We start from the raw sequence: 19105 nt of genomic DNA, 5'->3' as shown, positions 1-19105 counted from the left end.
CAGTTTTAAATTCATGCATTCAAATATAGTGCGTCTTCAATAACACAAGACTTGGGAGGACATGACCTGATGTGCTATATTTGAAATTGAAGTTAAAGGGAAGCTCTTCAGTGAATAACAGATCAATTTCAAGCAGTATTTCTGGATTTTAACAGTGTCAGTCACTGTTCACTTTCAGTGTATGGAAAAGTGCGACTTGGACATTCTGTGAAACGTCTCCTTTTGTGTTCCATGGGATGAATAAAGTCATGCAGGTTTAGAACAACAAGAGCGTGAGAAAATGAAGTTTAATTTTTAGTTATACTATTCCTTTATGTACGTAAATCAAGATGGTGCAACGTCAAAAGCAATTTTTGGTTTGCAGGGATGTGGGATTGTTTACTGTCGAACCCGAGAGTGTTGTGAGGAAGTGGCTCATAAGTTGACAAAGTTGGGAGTTTCAGCCAAGCCCTACCATGCAGGTGATCCTGCCTTCTCACGCTTTATGGATGCTTGTGTCTAATGTTATTGTGCACGCTTGAATAGGAAGCTCATTCTGGGTTCTCTCTCTCTAGGGCTAAAGGTGAGCGATCGTACTGAGAGTCAGGCTGACTGGATGGCTGATAAAGTGCCTGTTATTGTGGCCACCATCAGTTTTGGTATGGGAGTGGACAAGGCCAATGTCAGGTGAGTCACGCTTTATCACCTTTCAAAAGTTTGAAGTCTGTAGGATTTATTTATAATTTCTCTTCTGCTCACTAATGCTGCATTTTATTTGATCTAAAAACAGTAATATTGTGAAATATCATTACAATTTAAAATAACTTTTTTCTATTGTAATATATTAATATGTAATTTATTCCTGTGATCATAGCTGAATTTTCAGCATCATTACTCCTTCATTGTCACATGATCCTTCAGAAATCCTCAAAAATTGTGATGTGATGATTTTGATGCTGAAGAAACAATGTTGAAAATATTGGATTCCCAGGATTCTTTGCTAAATAGATTCGTTTATTGGGGAGATTTTTCCCCAACATTATAAATGTTTTACTATTTTTACTTTGAATAAATATAAATTTATTTTAAAATAAGGAGAATCTGATTGAGCAGATCTTTCGAATGGTAGAATAAATAAAATAAAAATTTGTGGTGTTTCAGTTGTGAAGGAATCATTTTCATTTACTTTGATTTATTCAGTTTATTTAGACTGTAACTGGCCCTTTTCTAAAACGTCTAGGCTAGTCATTGACTAAATAGAGGAAACTATTGAAGTTTGCATGAAACCATTTAAAAGATAATTCTGACTTTTTATCTCACAGTATCTCACAACAAGTTTTTTCTCCTCACAAGTGCGAATTTAGATAACTCAATTGTGAGGGGAAAAAGCCAGAATGGTGATATAAAAAGTTGCAGTTTTTGCAAATGATTATGGTGGTACCTAAACTATTTCTTCGGTTGTACTCTCCCCAAGTAAAATTATTATTATTTTTATTAGTTAATAAAATTAGTGCGCTGTATTTTACTTTTGATAAAAAAATTGTATTTATATACAATTTGTACTTTTAGGGGATTTTATGGTACTAAATTAATAATTTTAATCCATTTATTCAGTTTTTTAGCATAGACTTGAATATGAAATTTCCAACTTAAACTGTGATAAATCTTGAATTCTTTAGATCGCAGACTTAAGGTTGTTGTCTTTTTAAAGAAGATGCTCTGCAGAGTATTGCTGAAGATAAAAAAGTAAAAAAAAGAAAAGAAAAGAATATTTATAGGGACAGATTTACTAAACAGGCCAAATAACGTGAGAGCGCAATTCAGTAAATAATGGCACAACAGGCTTTGATCCTGAGTTCAAGAGTTTAGCTATGACATCAGCAGTGAACAGCCAATCACACGCAAATCACCGTGAGATCAGCGAAACTTTAATTTCTCTCTTCTGCAGATTATTAGGCCTACATGATTGAAAAATATTAAGAATAAAAAAAAATGTACTCAGTAAGAAGAAAAGAGCTGTCTATGAAAGAGGACAACTTAAAGAAACAATATTATATGTCAATGCAAGTAAAAGTTATGAAAGAAAATTGAACATTTAAGCTCAGTAAGCTTCTTTTTTTAATAGTCTTATTTATTGATTTTAAACTTATTTGTATGGCTTTATGTAGGCTATTTACAGTATATTAATTTTAACAAAGTGCCTATTAATGATTGATTCACTAAAATGATAAATGTGTAATTGATTAAGGGTATAATAATTACATAATCATATCTAAATTATTCAAAATTATTATTTTTATAAATAAGCATCGCTAAAAGCCAGACGCTTTAGTCTTTAAAAACCATTTGCTATGTAGTGACCTTTAATTTGGAGCAGAAACAGGGGGAGTGACTTTATTGCATCAGGGGTGTGTAACTTTACTCACAGCTGATTGGTCCAATTTCAGTTTGAGCTCTCTAATCCAGAACAAAACCTGCCCTGGAGCAGGTTATAAGTTTATTGTTATTCAATAAACAAAATACAATTTCAATTTAATATGAAAAGACATTTTCCCAAACACATTTTACAATCAAAGTTGTACATTTAAACAAGATGTGTTTCAAATTTGAGGTTGATATCTCAAAAAATGAGCTTTCAGTCAGATTCTGTTTGGGCGTAGTACCAAACGTCTCCACTTGATGAAATTCCTTTCCCATTCATTTCCATTACCCTCACCAAAACCTTTACCAAGTTCATGTAACATTTTTTGAAGAGCACCAGCGTCTTTATGAATCTGTAGAAATATCAGACAAGCTTATTTTCCCGCATCTGTGCTTTACTGTGTGTGATGTTGCGTGTAACTGTCCGTATTGTTTTCAGGTTTGTTGTTCACTGGAATGTTGCGAAGTCTCTGGCCAGTTACTATCAGGAGTCGGGACGAGCTGGACGTGACGGACTGCCATCGTCCTGCAGGATATACTACTCCGCCAAAGACAGAGACCAGCTCGGCTTCCTCATCCGCAAAGAAATCTCACGCAAACAGGTCGGCAACAGCATCCAGTCCGAATGTCTTCACGCTTCTGAGCAGTTATTTGTAGACGTTCATTGTGCCCACTGTCTGATATGCAGCATGTTTTGAATTCAGGAGAAGCGAGGATCAGAGAAAGAGCAGGACAAGGCGCCCATTCAGGACTTCGAGGCCATGGTTGCTTTTTGTGAGCAAGAAGGGTGAGTTCAAAAACAGACAGCTGTGCATATATGTTTAATAAAACAGGATAGTATGTTTCAAAAACAAAAACAAACATGCATGAATATTTTTATCACTTTAGATCCGTAAAATACGTTTAATTTGAATCTGTATAAAATACACAAATACACAGTTTTTTTTGTTTTGCATATTGGATTTCAATGTATTTATCCAGCGTCTCCGCTCCATTTTCCTCTGTATAGCACATGATCTTAATACAACATGACAAGAGAATTAAGTCTTAAAAAAAATCAGACACTTCCTTTCAAAAGTTTAGGGTCAGTAAGGTTTTTTTCATTCTTTTGAAATAAATCTCTTCTGCTCACCAACACTGCATTTATTTAATCAAGTAAAAACTATAATATTGTCACATGATCCTAATCTGAATCATTCTAATGTGGTGATTTGATGCTCAAGAAACATTTCTGATTCTTATCAATGCTGAAAAAAGTTGTGCTGCTTCATATTTTGGTGAAAACTGATACATGTTTCATAGTTCTTAAGGATTTCTTTGCGTATATAATGCCCTTCCGAAATGAAAATATTAATATCTTAAAATAAATCCTACTGACCCCACACTTTTGAATGGCAGTGCACCTGAGAGATCTGCCCTAATCCGCCCTCCTCTCGTTCCTTCATCTCTGCCCCGTTACTGCAGTTGTGTGAGCAAACAGCAGAGGGCAGCCTTTGGCACTGGTTTCACAGTGGTTCACCGTTCCTATGATGAGAGAGGTTGGGAATTTAGTGTATATTTGTGACATCCGTAATTAAGGGGGGCCATATTCTTCAGCCAGATGCTTGTTTCTGCATCTGAAGATTTGCTTCACGACTGTAGCTGGTGAATGTTGAGTGTTTGTACAGCTTTACAGCGTGGCTGAATTGAATCACAGTAATGCGTGATATCACAAACAGAACTATCAAACGCCACCAAATTTTATTTTGGCCCATTGTGGTCTCTTCCTGTCTTCTCGGTGCCCATGTTTCAGACGGCGGAGACTTTGTTTCTGGACCCTGCAGTGCAGCAGCCACAGCAGCCGTAAACGCATCCAGTCACAATCAGCGCGATGAATGTCACTGGAAGGAGAACAAAACATGGAGAATTAGTCACATGTCGTAATCAAAAGGGCTTTTCACACGTAGCTTAACCTCGGGTTATCGAAGGTTAAGTGACCGGTCTAGCATTGTGCATCCTATTGCCGACTACTATTGAGTTAAAGGGTTAGTTCACCCAAAAATTTTAATTTGGTCATTAATTATTCCCCCTCATGTCGTTCGACACCCGTAAGACCTCCGTTCATCTTCAGAACACAGATGAAGATATTTTTGTTGAAATCCGATGTCTCAGAAAGGCCTTCATTGACACCAATGTCATTTCCTCTCTCAAGACCCATAAAGGCACTAAAGACGTCGATACAAAGCCCATCTCACTACAGCGGCTCTATAATCATTTATGAAGTGACGGGAATAGTTATTGTACGCAAAATAAAACTAAATATGACTTATATAGTGATGGGCCGATTTCAAAACACTGCTTTGTGAAGCTTTGAACTGTTATTAATCAGCTTATCCATTCATGATTCGGATCACGTGTCAAACCCATAGACTGTAAAAAAAAAAAAAAAGGTTAAACTGCTGAAATCACGTGTCTGTGGTGATCCAAATCATGTATCGATACACTGATTGATAACTAGGGTTGGGTACCGAAACCCGGTACCAATGTAACAGATATGTACTGGACCGAATCAGAACCCAGATTTCGGTTCCAGTGCCGCCCACTTAAGTTCAAACGTGTTTCTGTGTTTTGGCTGGCGCTGAGCCAGAGACAGACACACTCAGCGCTCGTCACATATCACAACTATTCGGTGTTTTCCACCACATAATTTTTATTTTAGGTTCCAGACATTTAAATGCACATAAGTACTAGAAAAACACACACACTGATGTCTATAGAAGCGGAACAAACATCCTTTCAGACAGTTATAATTTGACTGTCTTATTCATATCAGACACACATTATATAAGTTACTATATAGTTTTCTATATTCTTCTCCGAGTTCCCTGGTCAATTACTTTCATGTATTTTGTGAGACGAGGATGAATTTACGTGATGTAAAATCCAATAGATCCGATTCTCTGAGGCGCAAACTAACATGGCGGCGTATAGATCAACTAACATGATCATTATGACAGAACACATTTACTTACACATACTTGAAAATCAGAATACTATAGTTCATTATATAGTTAACATGTTATATTTTGAATTAAAAAAAAAATACATCTGTGAACAGCGCTATTGCGGCTGCTGTGTCATGTGAGAAGCACGACGCGTCACCATGGAAACAATAAGGCGATGGGTTTTGAAAATATTTAGTCAGAGAATATAGCGATATTTCAGCAAAATAAAGCTGAACCTTGAAGATGGTAATTTTTTTTTTACAAAAAGACATTCTTTTATGTCATCCACCATTGTTTTGTGGCTCTCTCTCTCTTTAAAAAAAATTAAAAAAAATAAAGTAACGGTTTAGGCACTGGTACCGTTTTAAAATTACCGGTTTGGCACCGGTATTGTAAAAAAACCAAACGATACCCAACCCTATTAATAACGGTTCAAAGCTTCACGAAATTGCATTTGTGGAAACCAAGCTAGAGAACGACTCAAATCTTTGGACTTCTGATGTCAGAAACCTTAACTTTAACAGTTACTGTCCTACAATTACAGTCAACTACTCGGAGTTTAAGTGTTGGGCGCTCACTAAAATAGCAAGATAAATATGGATGTGCGCTTGGTGGATCCCTTTAATCACAGTAGAGCCTCTTATAGCCTCCCCGCCTTGTGTTCAAATGAAACCTCCAGATGTAATGACAGCCTAGTGCAGAAAGAAGGCTGTGCTTACAGAAGAACAGCAGGATGATGAGGAACGCCGTCTGCGTGAGCGGGTGCTCCTGGGGAAGAGCCTGCAGTTTGGTCCAGATGCTCTGGAGAATTCCTGTTATGTCCTCTGAAGCGCCCATTCTGACCTAAATACAAGCACACACAGAGGAGACTGACTCGATCCATTGTACACTGTAAAAAAATGCCAAAAATTGTGACTGTAGAAGACTGTAGAAAACCTGTTAATTGGTCAACACAAAGTCCCCTTACAATATATGTGGAAAAACTAATAGTTATAAGTATAACCTTACATTTAATGTAGTCTTACAGTAAAGAAATACTGTTAAATGTACACTTTTTGTAAATATAAAAGGACAAATCACCTTATAATCTATAGTAGAAAACAAGTAAGTGTTGCCTGGATAATTCAGCTGAAAAATGCTCTTGTTGTTGTTGTTTTTTTTAAATATCAACAGTTTTAAACTGTAACATGCACAGCTTGTTCGTTCTGCAAAGTTGTTTACATTTTTTACTGTACTTTTTGCATAGTTATTCTGGCAACCTCATCTAACAGGGTTTTTTCTGTAAAGACAACTGGATTTCTTTTTTTTTTGCAGTGTACAGTTTAACAGTCAAAAAAGACACTTCTCACTAGAAAACTCAATATATAATTCTGTAAATTATTATATGATTAAACGATCTGAAATCGAATCGCACATCTTTGGTCTGTGGCAGAGTGACAGGCCTTAAAAGGACTTAAAAAATAAGAAAAAACTAGTTTTAAAATAAGTGTTAACACTTTTTGTTAGAGTCCAAGTCTCAGGTGAACTAGTTGCTTATTATCATGTATATTACTAGGATATTGGCTGTTTATTAGTACTTATAAAGTACATACACTGGACAAAAAAAATTAAAAAAAAGTGAGGGACCTGGTTGCCTTAAAGCTACACTGTGTGATATTTTCCCCCATCTAGTGGTGAAAAGGTATATAACTTTTATATATAGTATATATAAAATATATAGCTTATACCTATATACAGTCTTGTTCAAAATAATAGCAGTACAATGTGACTAACCAGAATAATCAAGGTTTTTAGTAAATTTTTTATTGCTACGTGGCAAACAAGTTACCAGTAGGTTCAGTAGATTGTCAGAAAACAAACAAGACCCAGCATTCATGATATGCACGCTCTTAAGGCTGTGCAATTGGGCAATTAGTTGAAAGGGGTGTGTTCAAAAAAATAGCAGTGTCTACCTTTGACTGTACAAACTCAAAACTATTTTGTACAAACTTTTTTTTTTCTGGGATTTAGCAATCCTGTGAATCACTAAACTAATATTTAGTTGTATGACCACAGTTTTTTAAAACTGCTTGACATCTGTGTGGCATGGAGACAACCAACTTGTGGCACCTCTCAGCTGTTATTCCACTCCATGATTCTTTAACAACATTCCACAATTCATTCACATTTCTTGGTTTTGCTTCAGAAACAGCATTTTTGATATCACCCCACAAGTTCTCAATTGGATTAAGGTCTGGAGATTGGGCTGGCCACTCCATAACCATTAATTTTGTTGGTTTGGAACCAAGACTTTGCCCGTTTACTAGTGTGTTTTGGGTCATTGTCTTGTTGAAACAACCGTTTCAAGGGCATGTCCTCTTCAGCATAGGGCAACATGACCTCTTCAAGTATTTTAACATATGCAAACTGATCCATGATCCCTGGTATGCGATAAATAGGCCCAACACCATAGTAGGAGAAACATGCCCATATCATGATGCTTGCACCTCCATGCTTCACTGTGTACTGTGGCTTGAATTCAGAGTTTGGGGGTCGTCTCACAAACTGCCTGTGGCCCTTGGACCCAAAAAGAACAATTTTACTCTCATCAGTCCACAAAATGTTCCTCCATTTCTCTTTAGGCCAGTTGATGTGTTCTTTGGCAAATTGTAACCTCTTCTGCACATGCCTTTTTTTAACAGAGGGACTTTGCGGGGGATTCTTGAAAATAGATTAGCTTCACACAGACGTCTTCTAACTGTCACAGTACTTACAGGTAACTCCAGACTGTCTTTGATCATCCTGGAGGTGATCATTGGCTGAGCCTTTGCCATTCTGGTTATTCTTCTATCCATTTTGATGGTTGTCTTCCGTTTTCTTCCACGTCTCTCTGGGTTTGCTCTCCATTTTAAGGCATTGGAGATCATTTTAGCTGAACAGCCTATCATTTTTTGCACCTCTTTATAGGTTTTCCCCTCTCTAATCAACTTTTTAATCAAAGTACGCTGTTCTTCTGAACAATGTCTTGAACGACCCATTTTCCTCAGCTTTCAAATGCATGTTCAACAAGTGTTGGCTTCATCCTTAAATAGGGGCCACCTGATTCACACCTGTTTCTTCACAAAATTGATGACCTCAGTGATTGAATGCCACACTGCTATTTTTTTGAACACACCCCTTTCAACTAATTCAACTAATTGCCCAATTGCACAGCCTTAAGAGCGTGCGTATCATGAATGCTGGGTCTCATTTGTTTTCTGAAAATCTACTGAACCTACTGGTAACTTGTTTGCCACGTAGCAATAAAAAAATATACTAAAAACCTTGATTATTCTGGTTAGTCACATTGTACTGCTATTATTTTGAACAAGACTGTATATATATATATATATATATATATATATATATATATATATATATATACAAATCCATATGTAAAATCATGGGTTAAAAAGTGGCAACCGTGAAGATCATTCAGCTCTTAACTTGTGGAATCGTGAAATTTAAGACATTGTACTAAAAATGTAAAAAATAAAAATTGTACTCCTTTTGTGTTTTTCGCGTACAGATGAAAACGTCATCAAAACAATCCCGTTCTCACGGATTCGTGAAAATGACTAAATACGCTGCAGTATTCATGCCAGGCCAGTAGATGGCGACTTTGTAAAGAAAGGCACATGAACTCACATTTTTCATGAATTCATGTTTTTTGTGGTTTGAACCATAGACAGTAAAAGAAATGGACGGAGCGTTCTCATTGACGTCAACGGCGAAAGAATGAAGTCAACCTAGGGGCACTCACTTCCTGATGGCTGAGCGAACTGCGCAGGCTCAAACTGAGCTTGACGACGTAGATGTGACGGGAGCCTCCTGTCTGACAGCTGTGAGTCTTCTACTAGATGTGGAAAGCGAAATCTGAATCACGTTGTTTAAATATTTTCTCCCGCTGCTTTTGGCTCACTATGGGCTTCTCCCCATTCTTCCCCCTTGACTTTATCAGACTAGTCTCCAGGACATGTCTCCACGTCCCCCCGACTGTCTCAAAGACAGTAAAAGATTGCCTGCGAGCGTCTCCTCAGGTCTATACGGTAATTTCTCAACTGTGCGACAGGGTCGCGTTGGTTATGACGCAATCATTAGCCTATTTTTACAAAAACAGCTTCTGCGGGGCGATAGTGTAAGATACAAGGTAATGGAGCCTTTTATACATTGTGGGGGGAGAATGACGTCATGATTGACAGCTGAGACTGACGGCTTCTCTGAGTGAAGTTGTCACTGAGGCACTAACGGACTTTTTTCGAAATTTTTGGGAGCAGATTAGAGCTTTGGCTTTAATTTCTACATTTCCATAACTGTTTATTTCACACCAACATTATTAATTGTTCTGCATCTGCGAGAGTGTGGGCGGGCTTTTGATATCGCAGCTGTACTTCCTGCGCTCTACTGCGCAGACTCGGTTCCAAGATGTCCGCGCCGTGCAGGCCGCCTGAAAGCTTCATATCTGCCAAGCGGAAACGGATGATGTCGAGTCGTCCATATTTTTTTACGGTCTATGGTTTGAACAGAGACGAGAATGGTATCATTTTCAAAACTTGTGTTTTGAACCCTGTTTTCAGGCCCCCAAAACGTGTGCAAATGAAGTTTTCTAGCTGTTTTTAGTTGAAAATTGTCAAGTAAAGCCCCTCAGTTCCTTTTTTAATTTACAGAAACTAGGAGGGCACATAGATTGGATTAAAATACGTTATTACAAATAAATACAAATATTGCTGAGGACATTTGGGGGTTTAGAGTCTTAAAAAACATCGATCTGTGGAAATTCATGTTATGTTGGTTGATAGATTAACTTCTCTCTGAGACATCATGCAAACCCTATGGCTGATTTAATACAGTAACTGAGAACTATAACTGTAAAAACATTTTGTCCTGTTTGTGTTGGCAGTTATTAGTCAAATTAAATGACTGTTGTTCACTGAGGCCCTGCAGAAAGTTTCCTGTGTGGTTTTCCTGAAGAATGTGATAAAACTAGATAAGAAAAAGCAGAACCTGCATGAGCTATTAAAGTTCTGCTGCGTTGTGGGTTTGTTCCCAACACGAGAGACGCCATGGGTGTGCCATCATTGTATACTAACTCTGATGATGAAAGAATCATTCCTTACTGCTCATTTCCTCTTTTTTCCCACCTTTCAGCACCATTTCCTCGGTTAAATTGAGTTTATATGGTCCTGTATTGAGTGCGATAACCACAGATATGTATACGTAGATACCTCATTAGCGACTGTTTCTATGGGGCGCTATACATTAGCCGTCCGCCATTTTAGAACGGTCAAAGTTCGCGCAAACACGCATTGTGACCATTCAAATCACAGATATGTATACATATCTATCGTGATAACTGTCTGACGTCATCAGGACACTGAACAGAATTCTAATTCTGTTCCTTTCTAGAATTATACATGATTCTAATTCTGTATGACATCACAGTCTATTGACATCCAGTTACTGAATTGAAAATTATAATAAAATCAAACTGGCTCTTAACATCTACATATACAAAATTATTAATCCCCAAAACGTAACATTTTGTACCCTACCATACTAGTGATTTAAAAACAGCAATGTTGAGCAATTATGACATAGCTGTATTATGAAAAACTCCAACATATTACATTATATGAATATTATTATGTATGTATGTATGCAATACAGTACAGGCCAAAAGTTTGGACACATTACTATTTGTAATGTTTTTGAAAGAAGATTCTTCTGCTCATCAAGCCTGCATTTATTTGATCAAAAATACAGAAAAATAATAATATTGTGATTATATTATAACTATTTAAAATAATTGTTTTTCAATTTATTATACTTTAAATGATCATTTATTTCTGTAATGCAAAGCTGAATTTTCAGGATCTTTCCTCCTGTCTTCAGTGATCATGATCCTTCAGAAATCATTCTAATATGAGGATTCATTTTCAAAGTTGGAAACAGTTCTGCTGCTTCATAATAATTACTTTTTTATAATACTTTGATGAATAAAAAGTTTTAAAAAAATAAGCAAATGTTTTCAAAATAGAAATCTTTTGTAACAACAATATACACTACTGGTCAGTAATTTGGGGTCAGTCTTTTTTTTTTTTTGTTGTTGAAATAAATCAATAATTTTATTCAGCAAGGATGTGTTTAAAATTGATAGTAAAAGAGTTTTATATTATTTAAAAATGCTTTTATTTTGAAGAAATGCAGTTTTTTTTAACCTTTTATTCATCAAATATATTAGGCAGCAGAACTGTTTCCAACACTCATAATAAATCAGAATATGAGAGTGATTTCTGAAGAATCATGATCACTGAAGACTGGAGGATCACAGAAATAAATGATCATTTAAAGTATGATAAATTGAAAACCAAATATTTTAAATTGTAATAATATATCACAATATTAAATAAAAAGTCTGTATTTTTGATCAAATAAATGCAGGCTTGATGAGAAGAAGAAACATCTTTCAAAAACATTACAAATAGTAATGTGTCCAAACTTCATACACCACATATATATATATATATATATATAAATAATGTATACAGGGTGTCCGAGGGGTTATTAAAAGTTTTGGGAAAATTTCTTAATAACCTTAAAAGGTAGCCTATTAAAAAGTCTTAATCACGATTTTATGAGAGATAACATTTAGTTCAAGCTTTGTAGAGTTTAACTCCAAAAAGTATTCATGAATATGTTTATTTTCATCCCCATAAGTATTAAAAAACAACGGGGTGCTCAGTCTGAGATCGGCTCGGTACGCGTGCCGTCTACAGGTGACGTATTTTGCTAAATGCGTGGTTAGGTGATGTAAAGCCCTCCATACGTTGCGAAACAGATAAGCAAGATAAATGATACAAAATTGTCCTACGATAGAGATTTTAATTCTATATTATTAGAACTTGAAGTGCGATGAAGTCTTAAAATATATTGAGAAGGTCTTTAAAAGTCTTAAAAAGGTATTGAAATTAACTTCAGGATGTGTGTGTTTTTGTAAACAGTGGATTTGAAAGCTTGTAAACAGCAATTCACCATCTTATAACTTATTCATATTCACAAAGGACAATTGCACAACCAAATTTATATTCACAAAGATGCAGAAATGCAAAACACTTTTCATAAATGCTTTTATACACTCTAAAAAATGCTGGGTTAAAAACAACCCAAGTTGGGTTGAAAATGCACTAACCCAACAATTGAGTTGTTTTAACCCAATGGTTGAGTTGTTTTAACCCAGTGGTTGGGTTGTTTTAACCCAGTGGTTGGGTTGTTTTAACCCAGTGGTTGGGTTGTTTTAACCTAGTGGTTGGGTTGTTTTAACCCAGTGGTTGAGTTGTTTTAACCCAGTGGTTGGGTTGTTTTAACCCAGTGGTTGAGTTGTTTTAACCCAGTGGTTGGGTTGTTTTAACCCAGTGGTTGGGTTGTTTTAACCCAGTGGTTGGGTTGTTTTAACCTAGTGGTTGAGTTGTTTTAACCCAGTGGTTGGGTTGTTTTAACCTAGTGGTTGGGTTGTTTTAACCCAGTGGTTGAGTTGTTTTAACCCAGTGGTTGGGTTGTTTTAACCCAGTGGTTGAGTTGTTTTAACCCAGTGGTTGGGTTGTTTTAACCCAGTGGTTGAGTTGTTTTAACCTAGTGGTTGGGTTAAATGTTGCTTAAGACAACCCAATTGCTGGGTAAGAACAACTCAACCATTGGGTTAAAACAACCCAATTGTTGGGTTGGTGCATTTTCAACCCAGCATTTTTTAGAGTGTACTCAATGGTTTTGTACAATTCTGAATGGTTGTAAAACGGAAAAAAACGGGACGCCTGGTTGCTCTACTAAAGGAACTGTCTTCAAAAACATTTCAATGGCATTTTATTTTACAGCGTGTCGCTGTTTTGCATGACGTTTATGAACGTAAGGCTGTGTTAAATGGGTAACCATACTATTTCTGTTGTTCCATAAGCGCCACCTACTGGTGAATAAAATCGAACTCACATTTTCATCAAAAGTTATGCTTTTTGAGTCAAAGCATTGAGCAAGGGCATATTTTGATTGGTTGGACTGAAAACTCGCATCCGATTGGCTAAAGAGAGAGTGGCGCTTTAATAAAACGCTAATTTGTAAATCTGCGGAAAAGTCGCGCACGAATTCATGTCAATTCACACATCTCGAAACATCAGAAATGTGCATCAGGATGTTTTGCATTTGTGAATTTTAATTTGGTTGTTCGTTTGAAAATCATATTTTGTAAATTAGGGCTGTGCGATATTGAAGAAAAGTGCGATATATGATATCTTGTTAAATAGTGCGATATTCGATATGCGATACGATATTGCAATTAGTGCATAAAATCATTTCAATTATATTGGAAAAAAAATTTAAAAACTGAGAATGAAACCATTTGTGTTTCACATTCTTTCTGGGAAAAGAAAGCATCGCTACAACTTCTGAAAGTGACCAGCTGTGTTTTAGCAAAAATTTGTGTCACACATTGTTCACGTTTGTGTGTGTGTGTCAAACAGCGCGAGACTGCAGGTTATTGTTTTGCGCAAATTATTGCGTTTAATAACTCTTTTTAACGTCAAGCAAGTCACATAAGTAAAAGTAATGTGCTCAGTCTATTCTCTGCCCAATGTGTGACCTAAAACATACACTTTTCACAATGTTGAAGTAACCTAGTAAAATCGTTCAGATATTGCGAGCCATTGCGATATGCATATTGCGATATGTACATTTGCGATATTTCGATAATTTCGATATATTGCACCGACCTATTGTGAATATTAGATTATGACTTTGTGAATTATATTCTGAAATTGTTAATCATGTTTTGTAATGCATTACATCATAATTTCTTATATCACCTTAACATGATCCATTAATATTTCACAAGCACAAAGTACACGTTTTGACTATATCGTGCAATCATTTAGGGATATAAACTAGCAATCATCGTTTAGAAAATGTTCAGCTGTGAATTTGTCAGTGAAAGTCAGTCAAATCAAGACATGTTCTCCACACCATTTAATGAAATATTTTTATTTAAATGCTCCTATATAACAAAAATGATTAATAACAATAATTTACATTAAGGATCCATTTGTTAACATCAGTCATCCACATTAACATAAACGAATCTTAAACTTAATATTAATTTCAAGATTTCCTAAATCCAAAAGTTGGGAAATTTCTTAAGTTCCCCGAAAGTTGTATAATTTCATTTAATGGACCAGAGCTGACATACACAAACATGTTTTATTAGCCATTAACTATTTTAATAACTACTATGACACAAGTTAATTGTGGGAAATGAACCAGTGGCTGTTCCTAAAAAGTGTGAGTCATGGATTGAGTAATGGTCGAATTCTTCAGAAAGTGTATGTAATGACTAAATATAAAGTGCATTAAAATCAGCACATTATGCAAAATGTTGATACATTTTATATTTCTAGTAAAACTATTGGATATATAGCCCAGCTTGTTATCTATCTTTAAAACAATGCCACATCTGTTATATTTGCTCTAATACAGCTCAACATGTGTCCGAGTGCTCTTGCTGGACACTGCAGATTCGTGTTTCCCCTTCATTTCTTCATGTAAATGTCTCTCTCATGTTTTTGGAGATGCGCTTTTTATTTAACTGCTCGCAGTCACTCCAAACACACACCATGCTCTCACCTTTGTTCCAGTTTGTAGTTCACGTCCCCCTTAACTCTCTCCTTGTGTCTATTTCTGTCGGTCTGTTAGAGCGCTCTGTCCCGTCCTGCAGTTGCTGTGAGTTGTCTCTCAGCTGTGTTTGGCCTGCGGTCTTTGAGTTTTCCAGTATAACGAGTCTTTTGGGCTGGGCTGGGCTGGGCTGTGCAGCGTTCTGGCAGTATGGATCTCTCTCTTTCTCTCTCTCTGTTTACCACATTCATCCCCACCCCCTTTTTGTCTGGCCCCGTCTTTTCTCCTCCCCTCAAATCACCGTGGAAACAGTTTTTTTCCTCCTTCTTTTATCAAACAAAGTCTTGAAGTGTTTTTTTTTTAAAGTGACTGTGTGTGAGTATGAGTGTGGGAAAACAAATTCCCTAAAAAGTAGGACATTTGTTTTTCAATGTCACACATCATTATATCTTATATAATATGCTGTTAACCCTTTGGTGCTCCTCGTGTGGAGGTCAAAAAACTAAAATATAAACAATTTTTGTGTTTTTAGGGGATTAAACTATATTTATTAAGTAGTTATAACCCGTTTATAATTTTTTTTGATAGAACTGAACATTTAATTTCCAGCTTGGATGAATGTTGCACAGACTTAAGTTTGGTGTCTTTTTTAAGACTTATTGCTGATAAAAAATATTTTTTTGAATATATATTTTCCAAAATATTTTTTCTCTAAAACTACAAGAAAATCAAACCTATAAACTTGTGTTTCAAATTTGAGGTTGATATCTCAAAAATCAAGATTTTTTTTCTCCTGGCATTAAGATGCATTTGAGTGGACCGTTTCACAAGCTGACGATGTTAAATACAGGTGTAAACAGGGTCAGTGTTTTGAGATTGTCCACTTTGGACCACTTCCAGAGGTAGTCTAGATCGGGTTGCTTTCATAGCGTAGATGCTCATGTGGTCGAATGTGTTCAAACCGCCACTAAAAGACCGCCTAATCTCCGCCTACTGACCTAATGCGTAAACATTATGGGAAGCGCGCTTGCTCAGATGGGATTTAAACTTTGTCGGCTGGAGACCCAAGTTTGGTTTGAAGATGAAAAAACGTCCCAAGTTCTCTTACATTCCTGACTTCTGACAGCATTCGGCTGGTCTCACAGCTATCAGAGCAGGAACAAAAACTGATACTCTCTGTATGTTTTCCACCATCTCCGGTACGTTGGGAAATGCAAATCTTCGAAAAGATCTGAAAAAGCCCACACATATACCCACCCATAGACCCTCCGCTCGACGAAATCAGGACAGAAGTGGTTGAAAGTGGACAAAAGAGACAGATTAAAACACCATGTGTAAACGGGAATGTGTCTCCCTCGTCTACATGTGATCCAATCGACCAAAACAGGACTTTGCTTGGGCGCAGTACTAAATGTTTCCACTTTAATTACCGCGAAGAGCATTTTTTTTTCGGGGACCCTTTTTCTAATCAAATCCATGATTTTCATGTGTGCTCACATAGAAAATGCCTAAACCTTTACCATGTTTCATACCATTCCGATGAAGACAAATACTTAAAATAAATTATTTGGTCAAAAAGGACTGAAGCACACCAAGCATAAAACAAAACAAAACAAAAAATTTAATTAATTTAAATTAAATTAAAAAGTGTTGTAACATTCAAAATATTTTGCCTAAAGCCTCTTTAACGACCATACACACTTTTACATGAGTTATTTGTATTGTATTTTAATTTAATTTATTTTATTTTTTATCTAACTACAGGGAGTGCAGAATTATTAGGCAAATTAATATTTTGACCACATCATCCTCGTTATGCATGTTGTCTTACTCCAAGCTGTATAGGCTGGAAAGCCTACTACCAATTAAGCATATTAGGTGATGTGCATCTCTGTAATGAGAAAGGGTGTGGTCTAATGACATCAACACCCTATATCAGGTGTGCATAGTTATTAGGCAACTTCCTTTCCTTTGGCAAAATGGGTCAAAAGAAGGACTTGACAGGCTCAGAAAAGTCAAAAATAGTGAGATATATTGCAGAGGGATGCAGCAGTCTTAAAATAGCCAAGCTTCTAAAGCGTGATCATCGAACAATCAAGCGTTTCATTCAAAATAGTCAACAGGGCCGCAAGAAGCGTGTGGAAAAACCAAGGCGCAAAATAACTGCCCGTGAACTGAGAAAAGTCAAGCGTGCAGCTGCCAAGATGCCACTTGCCACCAGTTTGGCCATATTTCAGAGCTGCAAAATCACTGGAGTGCCCAAAAGCACAAGGTGTGCAATACTCAGAGACATGGCCAAGGTAAGAAAGGCAGAAAGTCGACCACCACTGAACAAGACACACAAGCTGAAACGTCAAGACTGGGCCAAGAAATATCTCAAGACTGATTTTTCTAAGGTTTTATGGACTGATGAAATGAGTGAGTCTTGATGGGCCAGATGGATGGGCCCGTGGCTGGATTGGTAAAGGGCAGAGAGCTCCAGTCCGACTCAGACGCCAGCAAGGTGGAGGTGGAGTACTGGTTTGGGCTAGTATCATCAAAGATGAGCTTGTGGGGCCTTTTTTTTTTTTAGTTGTCAAGCTCAACTCCCAGTCCTACTGCCAGTTTCTGGAAGACACCTTCTTCAAGCAGTGGTACAGGAAGAAGTCTGCATCCTTCAAGAAAAACATGATTTTCATGCAGGACAATGCTCCATCACACGCGTCCAAGTACTCCACAGCGTAGCTGGCAAGAAAGGGTATAAAAGAAGAAAATCTAATGATATGGCCTCCTTGTTCACCTGATCTGAACCCCATTGAGAACCTGTGGTCCATCATCAAATGTGCGATTTACAAGGAGGGAAAACAGTACACCTCTCTGAACAGTGTCTGGGAGGCTGTGGTTGCTGCTGCACGCAATGCTGATGGTGAACAGATCAAAACACTGACAGAATCCATGGATGGCAGGCTTTTGAGTGTCCTTGCAAAGAAAGGTGGCTATATTGGTCACTGATTTGTTTTTGTTTGGTTTTTGAATGTCAGAAATGTATATTTGTGAATGTTGAGATGTTATATTGGTTTCACTGGTAAAAATAAATAATTGAAATGGGTATAAATTTGTTTTTTGTTAAGTTGCCTAATAATTATGCACAGTAATAGTCACCTGCACACACAGATATCCCCCTAAAATAGCTAAAACTAAAACTTCCAAAAATATTCAGCTTTGATATTAATGAGTTTTTTGTGTTCATTGAGAACATGGTTGTTGTTCAATCATAAAATTAATCCTCAAAAATACAACTTGCCTAATAATTCTGCACTCCCTGTATTAAAAAAAATATATAATTATTTAAATCGGCATACATTTAAAACAAAATACTTTATGATTGAACTATGTCTTGGATATATTATCAGATATATATATTTTATTGTCTTGAGAATTGGGTGTAAAGTGTCTTATTATGAAAATACTGATACAAAGCAAAACATTCTTCATGATCCTAAAAATAATCTTAATTTTCTAGTAACACTTTGTTTTTCAGTGTGCCTGTTACACATCTTACCTGTACTAACTATAGTAATAACTGTACATTTTGCATATGGTCAAGCAACTAACCCTAAACTAAATCCTAACCCTAACTATATAGTAAGCAGTGGCACACTCAGTACTTATTTGTATAATTACACTGGAACTGTGTCCCTTTAAAATAAAATGTAACCCATTTTCCTTATGGAAAAACACAGTCTGTTTGATTTTGAGATAAAACATCACCCAGATATGCTCTTTTTATTCATAGTTAGTTTATTTGCTCCTCACACTTTGTAAGTGTGAAAAAATGTGATGTTTAAAGCGACACACTTTTTTTTTTTTAAAACCACTGTCTCTACACCAGATGTGACCGCTGACGGGTCGCATTGTGCAGCTGGAAGCTGTCTATACTGGACGCGACAAAGTTACAATCGCAAATTCTCAAATATGAGAAATATAGGGAGTGCTTGAAGTGCCTCTAAAATAGAACGAGGCATCAGTTTACAGTCAGAGATTTGCCGTGTCGCACCGTGTCCAGTGTAGAC

The 19105-nt window shown here is 36.5% G+C and overlaps 2 protein-coding genes across 4 annotated transcripts in view; one reads left to right on the top strand and one right to left on the bottom strand.

Moving 5' to 3' along the window:
- The window catches only part of recql5 (RecQ helicase-like 5), a 39726-nt gene that overhangs the window by 4357 nt on the left and 16264 nt on the right, over nucleotides 1–19105 (top strand). For all 3 annotated transcript variants that reach the window (XM_067457323.1, XM_067457316.1, XM_067457329.1), the window contains exons 4-7: nucleotides 365–461; nucleotides 555–666; nucleotides 2840–3002; nucleotides 3105–3187. In XM_067457323.1, coding sequence (XP_067313424.1) covers nucleotides 365–461; nucleotides 555–666; nucleotides 2840–3002; nucleotides 3105–3187 — 455 coding nt within the window. The remainder of the gene's footprint in view (nucleotides 1–364; nucleotides 462–554; nucleotides 667–2839; nucleotides 3003–3104; nucleotides 3188–19105) is intronic.
- Nucleotides 3207–15287, bottom strand: smim5 (small integral membrane protein 5). Its single transcript, XM_067457367.1, has 3 exons — nucleotides 15066–15287; nucleotides 6104–6227; nucleotides 3207–4280 (listed from the first exon to the last, which is right to left on the bottom strand). The coding sequence occupies exons 2-3, from the start codon at nucleotides 6219–6221 to the stop codon at nucleotides 4189–4191; spliced, it is 210 nt and encodes a 69-aa protein (XP_067313468.1). The 5' UTR covers nucleotides 6222–6227; nucleotides 15066–15287; the 3' UTR covers nucleotides 3207–4188.

Source organism: Pseudorasbora parva, chromosome 2 (genome assembly GCF_024679245.1).
Source record: "Pseudorasbora parva isolate DD20220531a chromosome 2, ASM2467924v1, whole genome shotgun sequence".
Classification (NCBI taxonomy): Eukaryota; Metazoa; Chordata; class Actinopteri; order Cypriniformes; family Gobionidae; genus Pseudorasbora; species Pseudorasbora parva.
Note: the sequence above shows the minus strand (reverse complement) of the source record. Positions and strands in the feature narration are given on the sequence as shown.